Source organism: Notothenia rossii (assembly GCF_949606895.1).
Source record: "Notothenia rossii genome assembly, chromosome: 4".
Classification (NCBI taxonomy): Eukaryota; Metazoa; Chordata; class Actinopteri; order Perciformes; family Nototheniidae; genus Notothenia; species Notothenia rossii.
In genome coordinates this window covers 1,172,729-1,190,430 of record NC_136902.1, presented here as the reverse complement: position 1 = coordinate 1,190,430, position 17,702 = coordinate 1,172,729, and the positions used below count along the sequence as shown (strand labels likewise).

At 45.2% G+C, this 17,702-nt stretch overlaps 1 protein-coding gene across 2 annotated transcripts in view; it reads left to right on the top strand.

Moving 5' to 3' along the window:
• Nucleotides 1–17,702, top strand: part of kdm5bb (lysine demethylase 5Bb) — a 47,249-nt gene that overhangs the window by 21,612 nt on the left and 7,935 nt on the right. For both annotated transcript variants that reach the window (XM_079675169.1, XM_079675170.1), the window contains 14 exons: nucleotides 549–711; nucleotides 1,068–1,187; nucleotides 1,460–1,654; nucleotides 3,360–3,541; nucleotides 4,619–4,743; nucleotides 6,154–6,304; nucleotides 6,387–6,501; nucleotides 6,933–7,282; nucleotides 9,416–9,554; nucleotides 11,842–12,021; nucleotides 12,984–13,145; nucleotides 13,615–13,878; nucleotides 14,674–14,961; nucleotides 15,079–15,163. In XM_079675169.1, coding sequence (XP_079531295.1) covers nucleotides 549–711; nucleotides 1,068–1,187; nucleotides 1,460–1,654; nucleotides 3,360–3,541; nucleotides 4,619–4,743; nucleotides 6,154–6,304; nucleotides 6,387–6,501; nucleotides 6,933–7,282; nucleotides 9,416–9,554; nucleotides 11,842–12,021; nucleotides 12,984–13,145; nucleotides 13,615–13,878; nucleotides 14,674–14,961; nucleotides 15,079–15,163 — 2,519 coding nt within the window. The remainder of the gene's footprint in view (nucleotides 1–548; nucleotides 712–1,067; nucleotides 1,188–1,459; nucleotides 1,655–3,359; nucleotides 3,542–4,618; nucleotides 4,744–6,153; nucleotides 6,305–6,386; nucleotides 6,502–6,932; nucleotides 7,283–9,415; nucleotides 9,555–11,841; nucleotides 12,022–12,983; nucleotides 13,146–13,614; nucleotides 13,879–14,673; nucleotides 14,962–15,078; nucleotides 15,164–17,702) is intronic.

Below are 17,702 nucleotides of genomic sequence, written 5' to 3'. Positions count from 1 at the left end.
ACACACACACACACACACACACACACACACACACACACACACACACACACACACACACACACACACACACTGGAGCTACTCCATCAACTACCTGCACTGGTACACACACACACACACACACAGAGACACACACACACACACACACACACACACACACACACACACACACACACACACACACACACACACACACATTATTATACATGCTGTTGGGAAAGTAATATTTAATCAAGTACCGAACCTTAGTTCAAATGTACTTTGACTTACTTTATGTACTTCAACTAAGTTTACTTCACTATGAGTACTAATTGTTTATGCACAATCAATACTTTAAGTTGAAGTTGGTGTACTTTAAATATGTTTAACTGCACAGTTAGTGTTGTTACTCTAAGTATGTTTCCTAGGGTCGTAGTAGTAGGGCTTTGAATGCATGTCTAACAGAGTGATTCCACAGCGTGTTACCTGTCCTTTACCTTCAGTCATAAGTCTTTCTTCAGGTGTAGTGTCAGTGTCTTCTCTCCAGGATGTTAACGCCCCTCTCTCCTCAGGGGCGAGCCGAAGACGTGGTACGGGGCCCCGGGCTTCGCAGCGGAGCAGCTGGAGGAGGTGATGAGGAAACTGGCTCCAGAGCTGTTTGAGTCTCAGCCTGACCTGCTGCACCAGCTGGTCACCATCATGAACCCTAACACCCTCATGGCCCACGGGGTGCCCGTACGTACACACACACACACACACACACACACACACACACACACACACACACACACACACACACACACACACACACACACACACACACACACACACACACACACACACAACACTGTCCGGCAGTGGCTCAGTCAGTTGGGGCTTGGACTGGGAGCTGTAGGGTCGCCGATTCAAGTCCCGACCAGACCTAAATATGGAGTGTGGACTGCTACTTGGAGAGGTCCCAGTTCACCTCCTGCCCTGCCGTGGTGCCCTTGAGCAAGGCACCGGACACCCCACTAAGTATGACCTAAGCCGAACACTTTCAAAATCAAGCGCCTGAACCGTGTGATAATGTTCTTTTCTCTCCGCCTCAGATCTACAGGACCAACCAGTGTGCGGGGGAGTTCGTCATCACGTTTCCTCGAGCGTACCACAGCGGATTCAATCAGGGATTCAACTTCGCCGAGGCCGTCAACTTCTGCACCGTGGACTGGGTAGGCATCAGTGTGTGGAAGTCTTCAAAAACGTCCTGTCGTTGTGTTTTCCTGCAAGTAAAACTAACCGCTGTTCAAAACCCTGCATCCCTTCTGCAGTCTGTGTTCCATCAATATTTACACATTTCTGTATCTGTTCCTTCAGATGTTCCTTACAGATGTTTGTAACTAGTTGCTGTGATTAAGAGAGTTGCATGCATTTGCTTCCTTTAATAAAACTGCCGCTCCTGCATCAGAGGAGTAACCCTTCTCCTGCTCCCCCTGCCCCTCAGATGCCTCTGGGCCGGCGCTGTGTGGACCACTACCGCCTCCTGCACCGCTACAACGTGTTCTCCCACGATGAGATGGTGTGCAACATGGCGTCCAAAGCAGGGACGCTGGACGTGGTCCTGGCCTCGGCCGTCCATAAAGACATGATGTCCATGATCCGAGAGGAGCAGGAGCTCAGGGACAAGGTCAAGAAGATGGTAGGACAAGAAGAAGCACTCCCCGATACCACAATGGCCTTATGTACTTTGCATTATGTCGAGTTTCTGTCATTCCTTTATGACTTCATACACTGATCAAAATCTTTTTATTGCGTCTGTCATTTAGAAATGGAAACAGAATATATGCATTCGAATGAGACAGTGGTCTGTACTGATTGTAGAGAGAAAAATGAATAACGAAAAACACACAAACAAACAATAACAACGACTAAAGTAATCCCTACATTCACTGCCAGTGAGCCTCATACACGCCAATACTCACCAGGAACATTGTTAAATGAATATATGTACATGTGCACATGCAACATGCATACATGCATACATGCAACATGCATACCGTAATTTTCGGACTATAAGCCGCGCCCTTTTTCCCCATTTTTCGACCCTGCGGCTTATATAACAGTGCGGCTAATCTATGGATTGTTACAGCTAACGGCCACTAGGGGACCTCCTAAATCTATGGATGTTACAGGTTACAGTCCACCACCTTTAACTCTATGGGCTCTATGGCCGGTCCGTGCCCCCCACCTTTAAGCGGCGGGCAACAGCAGGAAAAGCTGGAGGCCGGAAAAGAGTGAGACAGGTAGCGCGCAAAAGTAAAAGTGGAACCGAGAGTGGTACGAGAGACAGAACGAGAGCAAGACAGACAGACATTACGAGAGCGAGACAGTTTGTCCCCGTACCACTGGTTGAAAACCACTGCTGTAGATCCCTGCCGGTACGTGCGCTGGGAGCGCACCGTTTAAGTTTGAAAGTTGAAAAGTGTGTGTGTCTGAAACGCTATGTGATACAGTACAGTTTACACAGCACATGTTCTGTAGCTACTATTGCACTAAATGCTAACACTTGAATACGTTATGCTAATATGCAACTTGTTTGTTGAAATGTTAATAAATGGGAGCTTCCTCAAACAGCCATCTCTTTCCCCACAATCCCCTCTGTGCACGAACCCTTACATATGGTAATGAAACATTAAAACACCTGCGGCTTATAGTCCAGTGCGGCTTCTATATGTACACATCATTCAATTTAGCTGCTGCGGCTTATATTCAGGTGCGCCTTATAGTCCGGAAATTACGGTACATGCAACATACACATCTACTGTATACACACACACACACATGCTGCAGATAAGCTATGAGTGGAATGAATTTAGGTTCCCAGGCTTCCTGACATTTCCTGTTTGAGTATAGAAGTGAATATCTGATCTTTTCAAGTTTCATGCAGGACATGTCGTCCTTCAACCACTGAGAGTGAGTGGGCGGGACACTGTCCCTCCACTTAAGCTGGATGGCAGTTGATACACGGCTAAAGACAGGATGTGCAACACGTGCCTGGATTCAACTCGTAGCCAGTGTTTAAAAACGTATAATAGTACGTCCCTTTTTCTATGTTGTTTTAGTGAAACTCCCAGGCTGTCCTTACACGTGTTGGACAGAGACGGTAGAATTCATTGAACCACCTTTGTAGGAAGCACATGTGAGGTCTCTCTTCTTTTTTGCAGAAGACAGTTGAGAGCAGTTACAGGGAACAGTAAGCATTGAAACCCTGCCCTTCTCTTTGTCCTCTCTTTTCTCTGATGTGCTTATGATGTGGTATTTGTCCTCATTGCGCTCGTCTCGCAGCCTGTTCCCTTGTTCCTCCTACCTCTGAATCACCTGTGTCTCTCTCCCTCTCTCCACAGGGGGTGTCTCTCTGCAGGGAGGCCAGGTACGACCACCTGCAGGATGACGAGCGTCAGTGCTCTCGCTGCCGGACCACCTGCTTCCTGTCGGCTCTCACCTGTCCCTGCAGCCCGGGGGTCCTGGTCTGCCTGCACCACGTCTCACACCTGTGCGGCTGCCCCCTCTCCAGATACACTCTCAAGTGAGAACCAGAGCCTTCACCCCCTCTAATTAAGATCCTCTGGTGTTATAGCCAGACTTAGATCATTCGTCTCCAGATACACTTTCAAGCAGTGTTCATTTCGTCAACGACCTTTTTGACACGACTAAGACGAGACGATTACGAGCTAAAAATTGATTCTTGATAATAAAAACTGACGAAATGTTTATTTAGTTTTCGTTGACGAGACGGGACTAAGGTGTTAATGGTGGACTATGGGGCCTCTCTCGCTCTCTCTCTCTCTCTCGCTCTCTCTGTGTGTGGGGCGGGGCCTCACTCTCTCTCTCTCTCTGTGCGGGGGCGGGGCCTCACTCTCACTCTCTCTCTCTCTCTGTGTGTGGGGCGGGGCCTCACTCTCTCTCGCTCTCTCTCTCTGTGCGGGGGCGGGGCCTCACTCTCTATCGCTCTCTCTCTCTCTGTGCGGGGGCGGGGCCTCACTCTCACTCTCTCTCTCTCGCTCTCTCTGTGTGTGGGGCGGGGCCTCACTCTCTCTCGCTCTCTCTCTCTGTGCGGGGGCGGGGCCTCACTCTCTATCGCTCTCTCTCTCTCTGTGCGGGGGGCGGGGCCTCACTCTCTCGCTCTCTCTCTCTATGTGCAGGGGGCGGGGCCTAACTATCTCTGTGTGTGCGGGGGCGGGGCCTAACCATCTCTGTGTGTGCGGGGGCGGGGCCTAACAGACACGCTGCAGCGGCGTGCACACAGATTTTTAAGAGTAGTAGTATCGTTAATAACCTTAACGATACCCATCCCTAGATATCACACAATCACATTGATTCAGATTTCAGATTCCTGTATTTGCCGAACTGAGTTAGTTTAAAGAGAGAAAAGGTTTCGACTAAAACTAGACTAAAACTATGAAGGATAGAAATGACTAAAACTAATAACCATTTTCGTCTAAAGACTAAATAAAAAATAGCTGCCAAAATGAACACCGCTCTCTAGAGGGAACCAGAGCCTTGACCCCTCTAATTTGTTAAAAAAGCCCGTAGACGTTATAACACTTGGATAGATCAGAGCACATCTGTGTTTTAATATGACGATTTGTCTCCACCTGTGCAGTTTCAGGTACTCTCTGGACGACCTGCTCCCCATGATGGAGGCGGTGAAACATCGCGCTCAGATGTACGATGACTGGGCTTCAGACGTGTCCGAGACTCTGGAGGCCAAGCTGGAGAAGAAGAAAGGTGAGCAGGGTTAGGGGTTAGGGGTTAGGGGTTAGCAGCAGCAGAACGTCACTAAATAAAAGCGGGATCTTCAGATGAATTAATCCATCAATCAATCAATGTTTATTTATATAGCCCAATATCACAAATGTTACATTTGTCTCAGTGGACTTCACAGTTTGTACAGAATATCAGTATGACAATACGACACCCTCTGTCCTTAGACCCTCTGTCCTTAGACCCTCTGTCCTTAGATCCTCTGTCCTTAGACCCTCACATCGTACAAGGAAACACTTCCAGAGAAACCCCACAGTTTAAAGGGAAACATGGGAGAAACCTCAGGGAGAGCAACAGAGGAGGGATCCCTCTCCCAGGACGGACAGACGTGCTATAGATGCCGTGTGTAAATTGAAAAGATAATACATTTGCAGAGTAGGTAGACGGAATGTTTGGAAATGCATGTGTGTATAATAAGAAGATGAATCCACGAGGATGTCAGCAATCCTGTGGGAGCCATCAGGGAAGTAGTATGGTGAGAGTCAGGCAGGACCGCAGAGACAGGTTCAGCCACGACTCAGATCCAGAACTCAGGATAGAGGATCCGGGACACACGGCCACAGCAACAGGATCAGCCTCGACTCAGGATCCCCGCGTATGTATGGACACGAAAAAGAGATTTGGGGGAAGCTGGGTTAATCGGAACATGAGAGTACACAGTTACAGACAGACAGAAAGACGGAGTAAGGTGCCCCCCCCCAACAGTCCAAGCCTATAGCGGCTAAACTAACGTGTCTACGTACATGCACTCCCTTAGGATAGGTTGAGGGATAAGGGGTAGCAAGCATTAAGAGCATGACTGCGTGTTTCACAAACCACTGCCACCCTCCGGCTTTATTGGATGGATGTGTAACTGTTAGAGCCATTTTCCTTTCATCATTATGGTTTGAATGTTTGTCTGATTAATATATATATAAGGATTTAGAGTAAACTCTTAACTGTTTTGTGAGTCACACTGCGGTTTAAAATATCTTAACTTAAGTCTCACTTATTTGCTGTTTAATGTGCGCTGTTGGGTATGACGTGCTCGTGCCTCTATATGGCATGACAATGGTACACAGCTGTTTGTGATTAGACGGGAGGCGGTATAGTCTTCTGACCGTGTTCTTTTTGTTCCCTTTTGATACGGAGAACTTGTAGTTACTTTGAAGCCAGGAAGTGTGTCTTCATGTTTGTATGCTGCCTTGATCAAAGAATAAATCTGATGTGATTCAACGATACAACGATCTCCACAAAGTTTGTTTAGAGCAAAGAGAAGCGCGTCATAACCCACGACCCCGATAGAGGAAAAGTGGATTTTAAATGAAGAAACGGATTAAAACGCCACCACAGATTTATCACCCTGATTTATAACCAGGTGTCGTTCCCTCTCAGGTCTGCCGGTGTTTCGCTCCCTTCTCTCTCAGTCGGAGTCCAAACTGTTCCCGGAGAACGACCTCCTGCGACGCCTCCGCATCGTGGCTTCAGACGCCGAGAAGTGTTCGGCTGTGGCTCAGCAGCTGCTCAACGGCAAGAGGCAGACCAGGTAACAAATGCACACCAGATGAATAGAGCTTCTGTCTCCACTTGGGAAGAAGAATTAACGTCTGTGATGGATCCTCTCTCAGGAACCGCTGTGGGAACGGGAAGTTGTGCAGCCAGCTGTCGGTGGAGGAGCTGAGGTCGTTTGTGAGGCAGCTCTACAATCTGTCCTGCAGCCTCCCTCAGGCGCCCAAACTCAAGGTAGGATGCTGCAAAATGTCCCCAAAAATGTTTGAGGATTATCAGAAAAATATATGATTAATATAAAAAAAAACATTCTGAAAAATGTGGGGAAAATATCACAAAAAAACGTAATAAATATCGGCAAAATATGCTGGAGATATCCAAAAACTATCCAGAAAAATGTCTGAATTTATATGAAAGATATGTAAAAAAATGTATATAATAGATAGATAAAAACCTTTTATATATCTGAGACCTATAATATATGCCTACAAATAGCATGATAGGAGATCTTTAATGTCTTTCGTTTTTGTAAAGCACTTTGAATTGCCTTCTATTGAAAGATGCTATATAAACAAACATTGATTGATTGATTGATTGATTGATAGATAATAAAATCAGTTCTGCAGAAGCATTGATTTGTGTCTCTTGTATTCCCCGTCCTCCAGGAGCTCCTGAACCGCATCGAGGACTTCCAGCAGCACAGCGAGAAGGTTTTATTGGATGAGAGGCCGAGCGTGACGGAGATCCAGAGTCTGCTGGATGTCAGCTTCGACTTCGACGTGGGTCTGCCCGAGCTGCCGAGGCTTCGAGAGCTTCTGGAGCAGGCGCGCTGGCTGGAGGGGGTTCAGAGCGCTGGGAAACAGCCCCTGAGCCTGGAGACCCTGAGGAGACTCATCGATCAGGGGGTGGGCCTCACATCTCACCGCTCACTGGAGAGAGACATGGCCCGTCTGCAGGAGCTGCTCAACGTCTCCGAGAGCTGGGAGGAGCGGGCGGGCCGCCTGATGAACGCCAGGTCTTTTAATTACACATTTTGATAAGATTTCATAACACCAAGAAATTAATTAGCAATAAAACTTGTCAATTAAAGAGATTTTAAAGTCCTATAAAAACTGAAGGTGAGGAGACACCCTTAATTTAGATTAGCGGTTCCCAACCTGTGGGCCACGGACCCCTAGTGGGCCGCGAAGGCATTGCAAGTGGGCCGCCAAATAATTTGCAAAACATTCTGATTTGTGTGGAAACATTTCACTATTAAGATTTTTTTTATTTGAACCTCCTTTCCTTTCTCTTCTCCTTAGCAACGGTCATTATAGTCCTTAGCATCGGTCATTACAGTCCTTAGCAACGGTCCTTACAGTCCTCAGCAATGGTCATTACAGTCCTTAGCAACGGTCATTACAGTCCTTGACAGTGGTCATTACAGTCCTTAGCAACGGTAATTACAGTCCTTAGCAACGGCCATCACAGTCCTTAGCAACGGTCATTACAGTCCTTAGCAACGGTCATTACAGTCCTTGGCGTCGGTCATTACAGTCCTTAGCAACGGTCATTACAGTCCGTAGCAATGGTCATTACAGTCCTTGGCATCGGTCATTAAAGTCCTTAGCAACGATCATTACAGTCCTTGACAGCGGTCATTACAGTCCTTAGCAACGGTAATTACAGTCCTTAGCAACGGTCATTACAGTCCTTAGCAACGGTCATTACAGTCCTTAGCATCGGTCATTAAAGTCCTTAGCAACGGTCATCACAGTCCTTGGCATTGGTCATTACAGTACTTAGCAACGGTCATTATTACAGTCCTTAGCTTTGGTCATTACAGTCCTTAGCAACGGTCATCACAGTCCTTGACAGCGGTCATCACAGTCCTTTGCAACGGTCATTACAATCCTTAGCAACGGTCATTACAGTCCTTGGCATCAGTCACTACAGTCCTTAGCAACGGTCATTACAGTCCTTAGCAATGGTCATTACAGTCCTTAGCAACGGTCATTACAGTCCTTGGCATCGGTCATTACAGTCCTCAGCAACGGTCATTACAGTCCTTAGCATCGGTCGTTATTACAGTCCTTAGCAACGGTCATTACAGTCCTTGGCATCGGTCATTACAGTCCTTAGCAACGATCATTACAGTCCTCAGCAACGGTCATTACAGTCCTTAGCATCGGTCGTTATTACAGTCCTTAGCAACGGTCATTACAGTCCTTGGCATCGGTCATTACAGTCCTTAGCAACGATCATTACAGTCCTTGACAACGGTCATTACAGTCCTTAGCAACGGTAATTACAGTCCTTAGCAACGGTCATTACAGTCCTTAGCAACGGTCATTACAGTTCTTGGCATTGGTCATTACAGTCCTTAGCAACGGTCATTACAGTCCTCAGCAACGGTCATTACAGTCCTCAGCAACAGTCATTATAGTCCTTAGCATCGGTCATTATTACAGTCCTTAGCAACGGTCATTACAGTCCTTAGCCACAGTCATTACAGTCCTTAGCAACGGTCATTACAGTCCTCAGCAACGGTCATTACAGTCCTTAGCATCGTTACAGTCCTTAGCATCAGTCATTATTACAGTCCTTAGCTTCGGTCATTACAGTCCTTAGCAACGGTCATCACAGTCCTTGACAGCGGTCATTAAAGTCCTTAGCAACGGTCATTACAGTCCGTAGCAACGGTCATTACACTCCTTAGCAACGGTCATTACAGTCCTTAGCAACGGTCATTACACTCCTTAGCAACGGTCATTACATTCCTTAGCATCGGTCATTACAGTCCTTAGCAACGATCATCACAGTCCTTGACGGCGGTCATCACAGTCCTTAGCAACAGTCATTACAGTCCTTGGCATCGGTAATTACAGTCCTTGACACCGGTTTGTTCTACTGGATTAACAACGTGTCACATGTTCTGAATGGACCAATCAGAACTTTATTTAGCCTCTGCGTTGTTTATGGTTGAATGTGGGCCTTGAAAATCTTTAGATTCTTAAGTGGGCCCTGAGTTGAAAAACGTTGGGAGCAAAGAGCCAGTTGTAGGGATCATTTATTCCCGTGAGGAAGACAGATGGTTGTATTAGAGTTATAGAGTTATGAGTTATTTACCTTGCAGGTGTGTCTAACCTCCACCTGTGTTTTCCTCCAGACCCCCCCTCTCCATAGAGACCCTCTCTGCTGCAGCTGAGAAGGCGACCGTGGTCTCGGCTCACCTCCCAAACTGCCTCCTGCTGAAGGACTCCATCAGGAGAGCCAGGGCGTGGCTGCAGGAGGCCGAGGAGATCCAGGTCAGACATCCAGCACTACTACAACAACACTGAGCATGTTTTCATTCTCTCTATATATACACACGTGTGATTATGTATATCTGTTACGTCCCCACTAAGGTCTGTGGACCTGGGGACAGTCACACACAACAACCATTAAACAAGGGACTCAGACTGAACCTTAACAAAAATGTTTATTCCTTTTAAACAAAGAATGCTGCCAACAAATGTTCTTTAAGTGAGGAGGTGGAGGGGGAGGAGGAGGAGGCAAAGGAGATTGTGCCAAACCAAAGAAACAAACATAACGAGGCCTATCTCTGAATCTATCCTTTGAAACCACAACTCAAACAAAAAGCCTCACTATCTGAACTACTAAGAATGGGACAAAGTACTAACCTAGTGCGTCTAACAGATGTTACCTGCGTGATGAGATGTCCCCACACGTACCTAACTCCTCCACCTCCGCAGGCCAGCTGCTGATTAGCTGCAGGGAAAAAAGGGAGAAGAGAAAAGAGCAGGAGGGAAAGTAAAACAAAATAAGTACAGCTTGCCTGGCACGTAACAATATCTATAAAATCCTCTGTCATATACTCGAAAAGATAATTCTTTAAAGATCCAGTCTGAAATGCTCCCTGCATCCCAGCAGCTCCATGTGTAACATCAACAGACAAACATCAACACACATGAGAAATAAACAACAAACATGTAACATCACAGCAGGATCAGTGAGAGCTGCTCAAAGAGCCTTCAGCGTGCATCTGATCTGTAGCTCTGTGTTCACTGAGAGGACTGGAGCACAGAGGATGCTTCAGGCTGACTTCATTGATCTCCATCAGATGGTAGCAGTTCAGATTCTCTGTCAGAGCATGCTTTGGGTCCAGATGGTGCTGTTGAAAAGCCTCTCAAGTTATTCTGGTCTGCTGAGTCAGAAAGCCTCTGACAGGGTGACCAACAATCTATATTTAATAGCTCACGACAGTCCGTGGTCTATGCTCATTATATCACAGCTAAGGGGCGTGGTTCAGCCCGACGCGAAGCGTTTTAGAAAACGGTTACCAAGTGTGGCAATATGAAAGAAAAATACACACTCTAATATAAATAGTTTTTATTAGTAAATAATGATGTTCAAAATAAAATAGCCCCTCCGTTGCCTTCTGCACGAAACATAGTGCGAGGTGGTTGCTATGCAACAACACTAACAGCTGGCGAACTTATTAGACAGAGAGCGTTGATCCATTATTTGGCTGTTTATTTACATTAATGTGTATGTTGCTGTTTATTGTGCATCCACTGAAAACCTGTCCAGCATCAGTAGCATGGCTTACGTGGTCACTTGTATAGGTTGAGGTTCTTCTAGGCTGTTGCTTGGCGTGGCGAGAATATTGCTCCACTTTCTCCGGTCCCCGAGATTGGGCTTCCAGTAGCTCTGGAGAGAGCTTTCCCACCTGTGGCCACTAACGGTCATAATTTCTCTGCTTTGTTTCAAGACCCGCATCAGAAAGCTTTTGAATGGTGCTACTTTCCCAGTTGGTCTACCTGCTCTTCACGTAGCTCTGCATGCCGTAGTTTAGGTGCTTTCTGGAGATAGGCACTGCTCAATCCACTCCTCCATAGTAAGACCCCCCCGGAGGTCGAAGTTAAGTAAGGGATAATGTGCAGCGAGGCGGTCATTATGGGTCAAAGGACACCCGACAGGCAGATAAAAAATAGTCCGTTGTTACCGTTTGAACTAACGTAGCGACGGCAGGAACTGCTTCGATAGCGTTCTTGCGGACCTTTTTTATTACAGCTTTGAAAACATCGCTGCTTGCTTTAAAAGGAGCACAATTCATTATGTCAAACCTTGGAAAGTATCTAGATATCCCTGCCCTGATGCCAAAGGAACTGCACACTGAATATGTTTTGCCGTTTGATGTCTATGTCTGGACCGCTGCGTCAAAAAGGAGGGTTTCTGCCCCGTTACTTCTCCGCTGCTTTCTTGTTCCAGTTTGAAAAGCAAACAGCATGCAGTTTGCTTTTCAGCCCAACTGTATACAGTTAAATCAACAATATCCCTCACATGTTTCCATCTTGAGCTTTGTAAGTTAGTTAGTTTCGTAAAGGACGTAATGTAACAGTTGTAACGGTTGTAGCTTTTCTCAAACGCGGAGGGATACTGACTTGTTGTGAAAAGTAACTACAATTCTACCCGTGATATACGCTCATTATATCACGGCTAAGAACCAATCAGATTGCTTGATTTGACTTGTCCGTTTTATAAATATGTATATATAATATATGTATATATAATCTATGTGTCCTCCTGCAGGCGGACGGCTGCAGCCCGATGGTGGACCGTCTCTCGGAGCTGGTTCTGAGAGGTCAGGCGGTCCAGGTTCATCTGGAGCCGTTAGAGCGTCTGGAGTCTCTGCTGCTGGAGGTCCAGAGCTGGAGAGAGTCTGCAGCGGCTGCCTTCCTGCAGAGAGGGTCCACTCTGTCCCTACTGGAGGTACATCACACTTTTAATAACAGCTACTAAACTAATCTACTTATTTACATGAATAGTTATCAACGTATTTAATGTTGTCTTAATCTACATTATTTAACTTCATACTCTGTTCCTCTTCACATCATATTCGGTTTACATGTATCTAGACTTCTTGCACCATTGTTGTATTTTATTATATATGTTGTTTTGTTGGAGGAGCTCAGGTCAGAAGAATTTCATTGCCATTTCTACTCTGTAGCTTCTGAGCATCTGACATTAAAACCTTTTATTTGAGCTCTCACGTTACTCCTCATCTCCACCGGACCTTTTTGTAGCATCCACCGAAAAGGACCGCATATTTGTCTTTATAGTTCCAAACTCTTTTACATATCTTTGAGGCATTCTCAGAAACGCTTTTTCACATTTTGTTGGGGATTTTTCTTTTGGTTTTCCAGACATTTTAAAAATATTTTTAGAGACATTAAAAAAAAGAGTTTCAAACATTTTAAAGATTTCTCTTCTTTGAAAGAATATTGAAACATTTCTCAAATGTATGTGAAAAATACGGACATTTTGATTTATTTATTTTTGATTCATTTATTTTGATTTATTTCCACATATTTTCGGGATATTGTTTGGTATTTTCTACACATTTAAATCACCACATATCTTCAGAGACATCATTTAAAAAAAATTCAAACATTTTTCACAGTTGAATCTGGGTCTGTTAAATATATTTGTCACATATTTCCAGAACATTTTAACATATGTTTCCAACATTTATCACCTGTTTTTTGCATATTATCCGGACATCTTTTAGGTTTCAACCTTTCCCCTTCGTCCTTCTTCCTCTCCCTCTCTGTCTCAAACGTGAGCAGTATATGTGTCAGTTACAGTTTAAAATGTCCTCTATTAAAACAGACTTTCAGGCCTCAGAGAGTTGAGCGTTTCTCTGTTCCTGACGTTTCTTTTCCTCCTCGCAGGTCCTGTGTCCGAGGTGTGAAGGCGGGACTTCAGGATCTCCGAAGAGGAAAACCAAGAAAGGGAAAGAGTCGCCGAAAAGCAACAAAAAGAAAGCGTTGTGTCTGAGCTCGCTGAGCGACGTGGAGAAAGCTCTGTCCGACTCCACGGACTCGAACGCTGCTGTGAGTTTATTCTGTGATGAGAGTTTCATATCATGCAACATCAGTTGACTTTCACAAAGCTTGTCATAAGTTGTAACGTCTTGTTGACAAAGAGCTTTGTTTACGTAAGTCTGAATTTTGAGATTCTTTGAAAAATGTCAGGATTTTGAGATTGAGAACATTTTTTATTTTTTTAATTAGAATTTTGTGAATTATTTGTTTTTGATTTTCAGAAAACTTACAATTTTAGGATTTTCAGAAAAAAGTGAGAATTCTGAGATTTTTCGAATAAAGTTACAAAATGTTGATTTTTTTTTTTTTAAATCAGAATTTTTTCTTTTTTTTTTAAAAAGTCAGAATTTTGTGATTTTTTGAAAAAAGTCAGGATTCTGAGGTTTCGAGAATTTTTTTTGGACATTTTCAGAAAACTTAGAAGAAGATTTTCACAAAAAAGTCAGAAAATTGAGATTTTTCTGCGTCTCCTCCCCAGATGTTGACTCTGGAGGATCTTCGTGTCCGGGAGCTGGACTCTCTCTCTCAGCTGCGGGCGGCCAATGAGTCGAAGCTGCTCCCAGCGGCCTCCTGCAGCGACCTGGAGGTGTGTTTCTGTCAGAAGCCCCCCATGGGAGCCATGCTGCAGTGTGAGCTGTGCAGAGACGCCTTCCACTCTGCGTGCTGCGTCAGGGACCCCCCCGACCCCCAGCCTGACCCCCTGACGGACTCCCAGACGGACCCCCAGCCTGACCCCCAGTGTGTGAGTCAGAGGGCCATTGATTCCCATTGGGGGAAACTCTTCCTCACTTCCTGCTGTCCAGAATATAAATGATTGAGTCAGAAGTTTGACATTTTCAGAAAAAAAAGAGAGAATCTTCAGTTTTTCAGACAGAAGTGAGAACTCTGACATTTTCCGAATAAATAAATAATTTTGAGATTTTCAGAATAAAGTCAACATTTTGTAAACATTTCAGAACTTTGAGATTTTTTGGAAAAACCATTCAGAATTTTCAGATTTTCAGAATAAAGTGATCATTTTTAATTTTGGAAAAAAAATATATTTTCAGAAATGAGTGAGAATTGTGAGATTTTTACAAAAAAGTCAGAATTCTGAGATTTTCAGAAAAAAAAAGCTGGAATTATTTGATTTTCAGAATAAATCCGGACTAAAGATATTTTTTTGAAAAAGTCAGAATTTCGAGTTTTTCAAAAGCTTGTAACGTCAAAACTTTGTTTTGTTTACGTATGCAAGTCAAACCGAGGTCCATTCATTCCCATTGGTTAAATTCAGTTTGTTTTCAGTCCAGAATATACATTATTGATGCAGAATTTAAAGATTTTTCAGAAAAAAAAGTCAGACTGGGGTTTTTCAGAAGAAATTAGAATTCCGATATTTTCAGGAAAAAAGTGCGAATTTTGAGATTACAATTTTTTTTGGTGGGATTTTCAGAATTTTCAGTTTTTCTGAAAAAAGTGATATTTGTTTTATTTTGAGGAAATGAGAATGTTGAGATTTCTGAAAAAATATATAATTGTTTGATCCTTGGACCCCCAGCCGGCCCCCCAGCCGTGGCTCTGCGTTGGCTGCGTGCGCTCAGAGAAGCCCCCCCTGAGGACAGCCGTCTCCCTGCTGGCGGCACTCAGGAGGCTGAAGGCTCGGCTGCCGGAGGGCGAGGCTCTGCAGTACCTCGTTCAGAGAGCCGTCAGCTGGCAGCAGAGAGCCAAAAAGATCTGTGATGAGCATCAGCACAGAGCAGGGACCCCCCCCACCCTCACCAGCTGGACCCCCCCCACCCTCACCAGCTGGGCACAGGGAGGACACCCCCCCCACAACCACTCACAGGTACCAGGACTCCTCGTTCTGTTAGAAAAATTATAAATGTATAAATTATATTAATTAGATTTATTTATCTTTACTCCTGGTCTTTACTGTTTAGTAATTTTGTTGTTTGTGCTGCAGGCTCCGTGTTTGACTCCAGAGTGGAACCAGAACGGCCAAACTCAGACCGTCTTCTACACTGAGACCAGATGCATCCCTCTGCAGGGTACGATTGAAACAATATACCTTTATAGCCCAACATTAGCCACCTTTAGCTTAGCGGTGGTGACGTGAAGTCATGTGACCGTGCTGTAGTTCCTTTATAGCCCAACATTAGCCTCCTTTAGCTTAGCGGTGGTGACGTGAAGTCATGTGACCGTGCTGTAGTTCCTTTATAGCCCAACATTAGCCTTTAGCTTAGCGGTTGTGACGTGAAGTCATGTGACCGTGCTGTAGTTCCTTTATAGCCCAACATTAGCCTTTAGCTTAGCGGTTGTGACGTGAAGTCATGTGACCGTGCTGTAGTTCCTTTATAGCCCAACATTAGCCTCCTTTAGCTTAGCGGTGGTGACGTGAAGTCATGTGACCGTGCTGTAGTTCCTTTATAGCCCAACATTAGCCTTTAGCTTAGCGGTTGTGACGTGAAGTCATGTGACCGTGCTGTAGTTCCTTTATAGCCCAACATTAGCCTTTAGCTTAGCGGTTGTGACGTGAAGTCATGTGACCGTGCTGTAGTTCCTTTATAGCCCAACATTAGCCTCCTTTAGCTTAGCGGTGGTGACGTGAAGTCATGTGACCGTGCTGTAGTTCCTTTATAGCCCAACATTAGCCTCCTTTAGCTTAGCGGTGGTGACGTGAAGTCATGTGACCGTGCTGTAGTTCCTTTATAGCCCAACATTAGCCTCCTTTAGCTTAGCGGTGGTGACGTGAAGTCATGTGACCGTGCTGTAGTTCCTTTATAGCCCAACATTAGCCTCCTTTAGCTTAGCGGTGGTGACGTGAAGTCATGTGACCGTGCTGTAGTTCCTTTATAGCCCAACATTAGCCACCTTTGGCTTAGCGGTGGTGACGTGAAGTCATGTGACCGTGCTGTAGTTCCTTTATAGCCCAACATTAGCCGCCTTTAGCTTAGCGGTGGTGACGTGAAGTCATGTGACCGTGCTGTAGTTCCTTTATAGCCCAACATTAGCCTCCTTTAGCTTAGCGGTGGTGACGTGAAGTCATGTGACCGTGCTGTAGTTCCTTTATAGCCCAACATTAGCCTCTTTTAGCTTAGCGGTGGTGACGTGAAGTCATGTGACCGTGCTGTAGTTCCTTTATAGCCCAACATTAGCCTTTAGCTTAGCGGTTGTGACGTGAAGTCATGTGACCGTGCTGTAGTTCCTTTATAGCCCAACATTAGCCTCCTTTAGCTTAGCGGTGGTGACGTGAAGTCATGTGACCGTGCTGTAGTTCTTTTATAGCCCAACATTAGCCACCTTTAGCTTAGCGGTGGTGACGTGAAGTCATGTGACCGTGCTGTAGTTCCTTTATAGCCCAACATTAGCCTCCTTTAGCTTAGCGGTGGTGACGTGAAGTCATGTGACCTTGCTGTAGTTCCTTTATAGCCCAACATTAGCCTCCTTTAGCTTAGTGGTGGTGACGTGAAGTCATGTGACCGTGCTGTAGTTCCTTTATAGCCCAACATTAGCCACCTTTAGCTTAGCGGTGGTGACGTGAAGTCATGTGACCGTGCTGTAGTTCCTTTATAGCCCAACATTAGCCACCTTTAGCTTAGCGGTGGTGACGTGAAGTCATGTGACCGTGCTGTAGTTCCTTTATAGCCCAACATTAGCCACCTTTAGCTTAGCGGTGGTGACGTGAAGTCATGTGACCGTGCTGTAGTTCCTTTATAGCCCTACATTAGCCTCCACCGCCTGGCCCCGCACCTAACGGAGCCGCACTGGGCTAGCTCCGGGCCGCCGGATGGAGCTAGCCCCCTGCGGCTCCGTTAGCTCCGGTGGCCACCACTGGGATAATTGGGTCCCCTATTAACATTTGCTCCCGTTTAGCATTATGGGCGTCATAGCCATAGACTATAAAAGTCTTACCCAAGCAGGGCCGTGGGAAGTAGGGGTGCTGAGGGTGCTGCAGCACACCCTGGTGGAGGACAGGGGATCTGCACTTCCACAAGATATAATAAAAAAAAAACGAATTTTCAGCCTTGATGTAACAACATTCATAATTAAGTAAAGATAACACCCTTTTCCCCGGTTACATTTTCCATTTGCCCTGTACGATGGGCGCTGTAAGTGATGAAGTGGGGGATGTTGGCTTAGCAGGCGCCCGCAGCTCACAGCCAAAGTGAGAGAGATAGAGAGAGGGGATACCGCGGTACCGGCGGGGATTGTTGTTAGCTTCTGCTGCGCTAACGGATATAAGAAGCTGTTTCTACAATAATGTGGAGGGAGAGTCCTCTCCTGTCAGACTGAGATGCTCAGTGAGGTAAAGGACTCTGAGGGCTTAGATAGTTCACTTTAGTCTAAGTTGTCTCAGTGGGTCTCAAACGTTTTGATCACAATTTATGTAAACAAATATTTCCAAGGCACACCTTTATAATTATTAGGATAAATAAAAACAGGTTTGAAATCATTCCAATGTATACTATAGGACAGTAAACCAAAAATATCGTTTAAAATTGGAGAGATTTAAAAATATACATAATTAAATATTAACTTGTAAAATAAGATATGAATGAACAACACAAATAAAATAAGTTACATCTA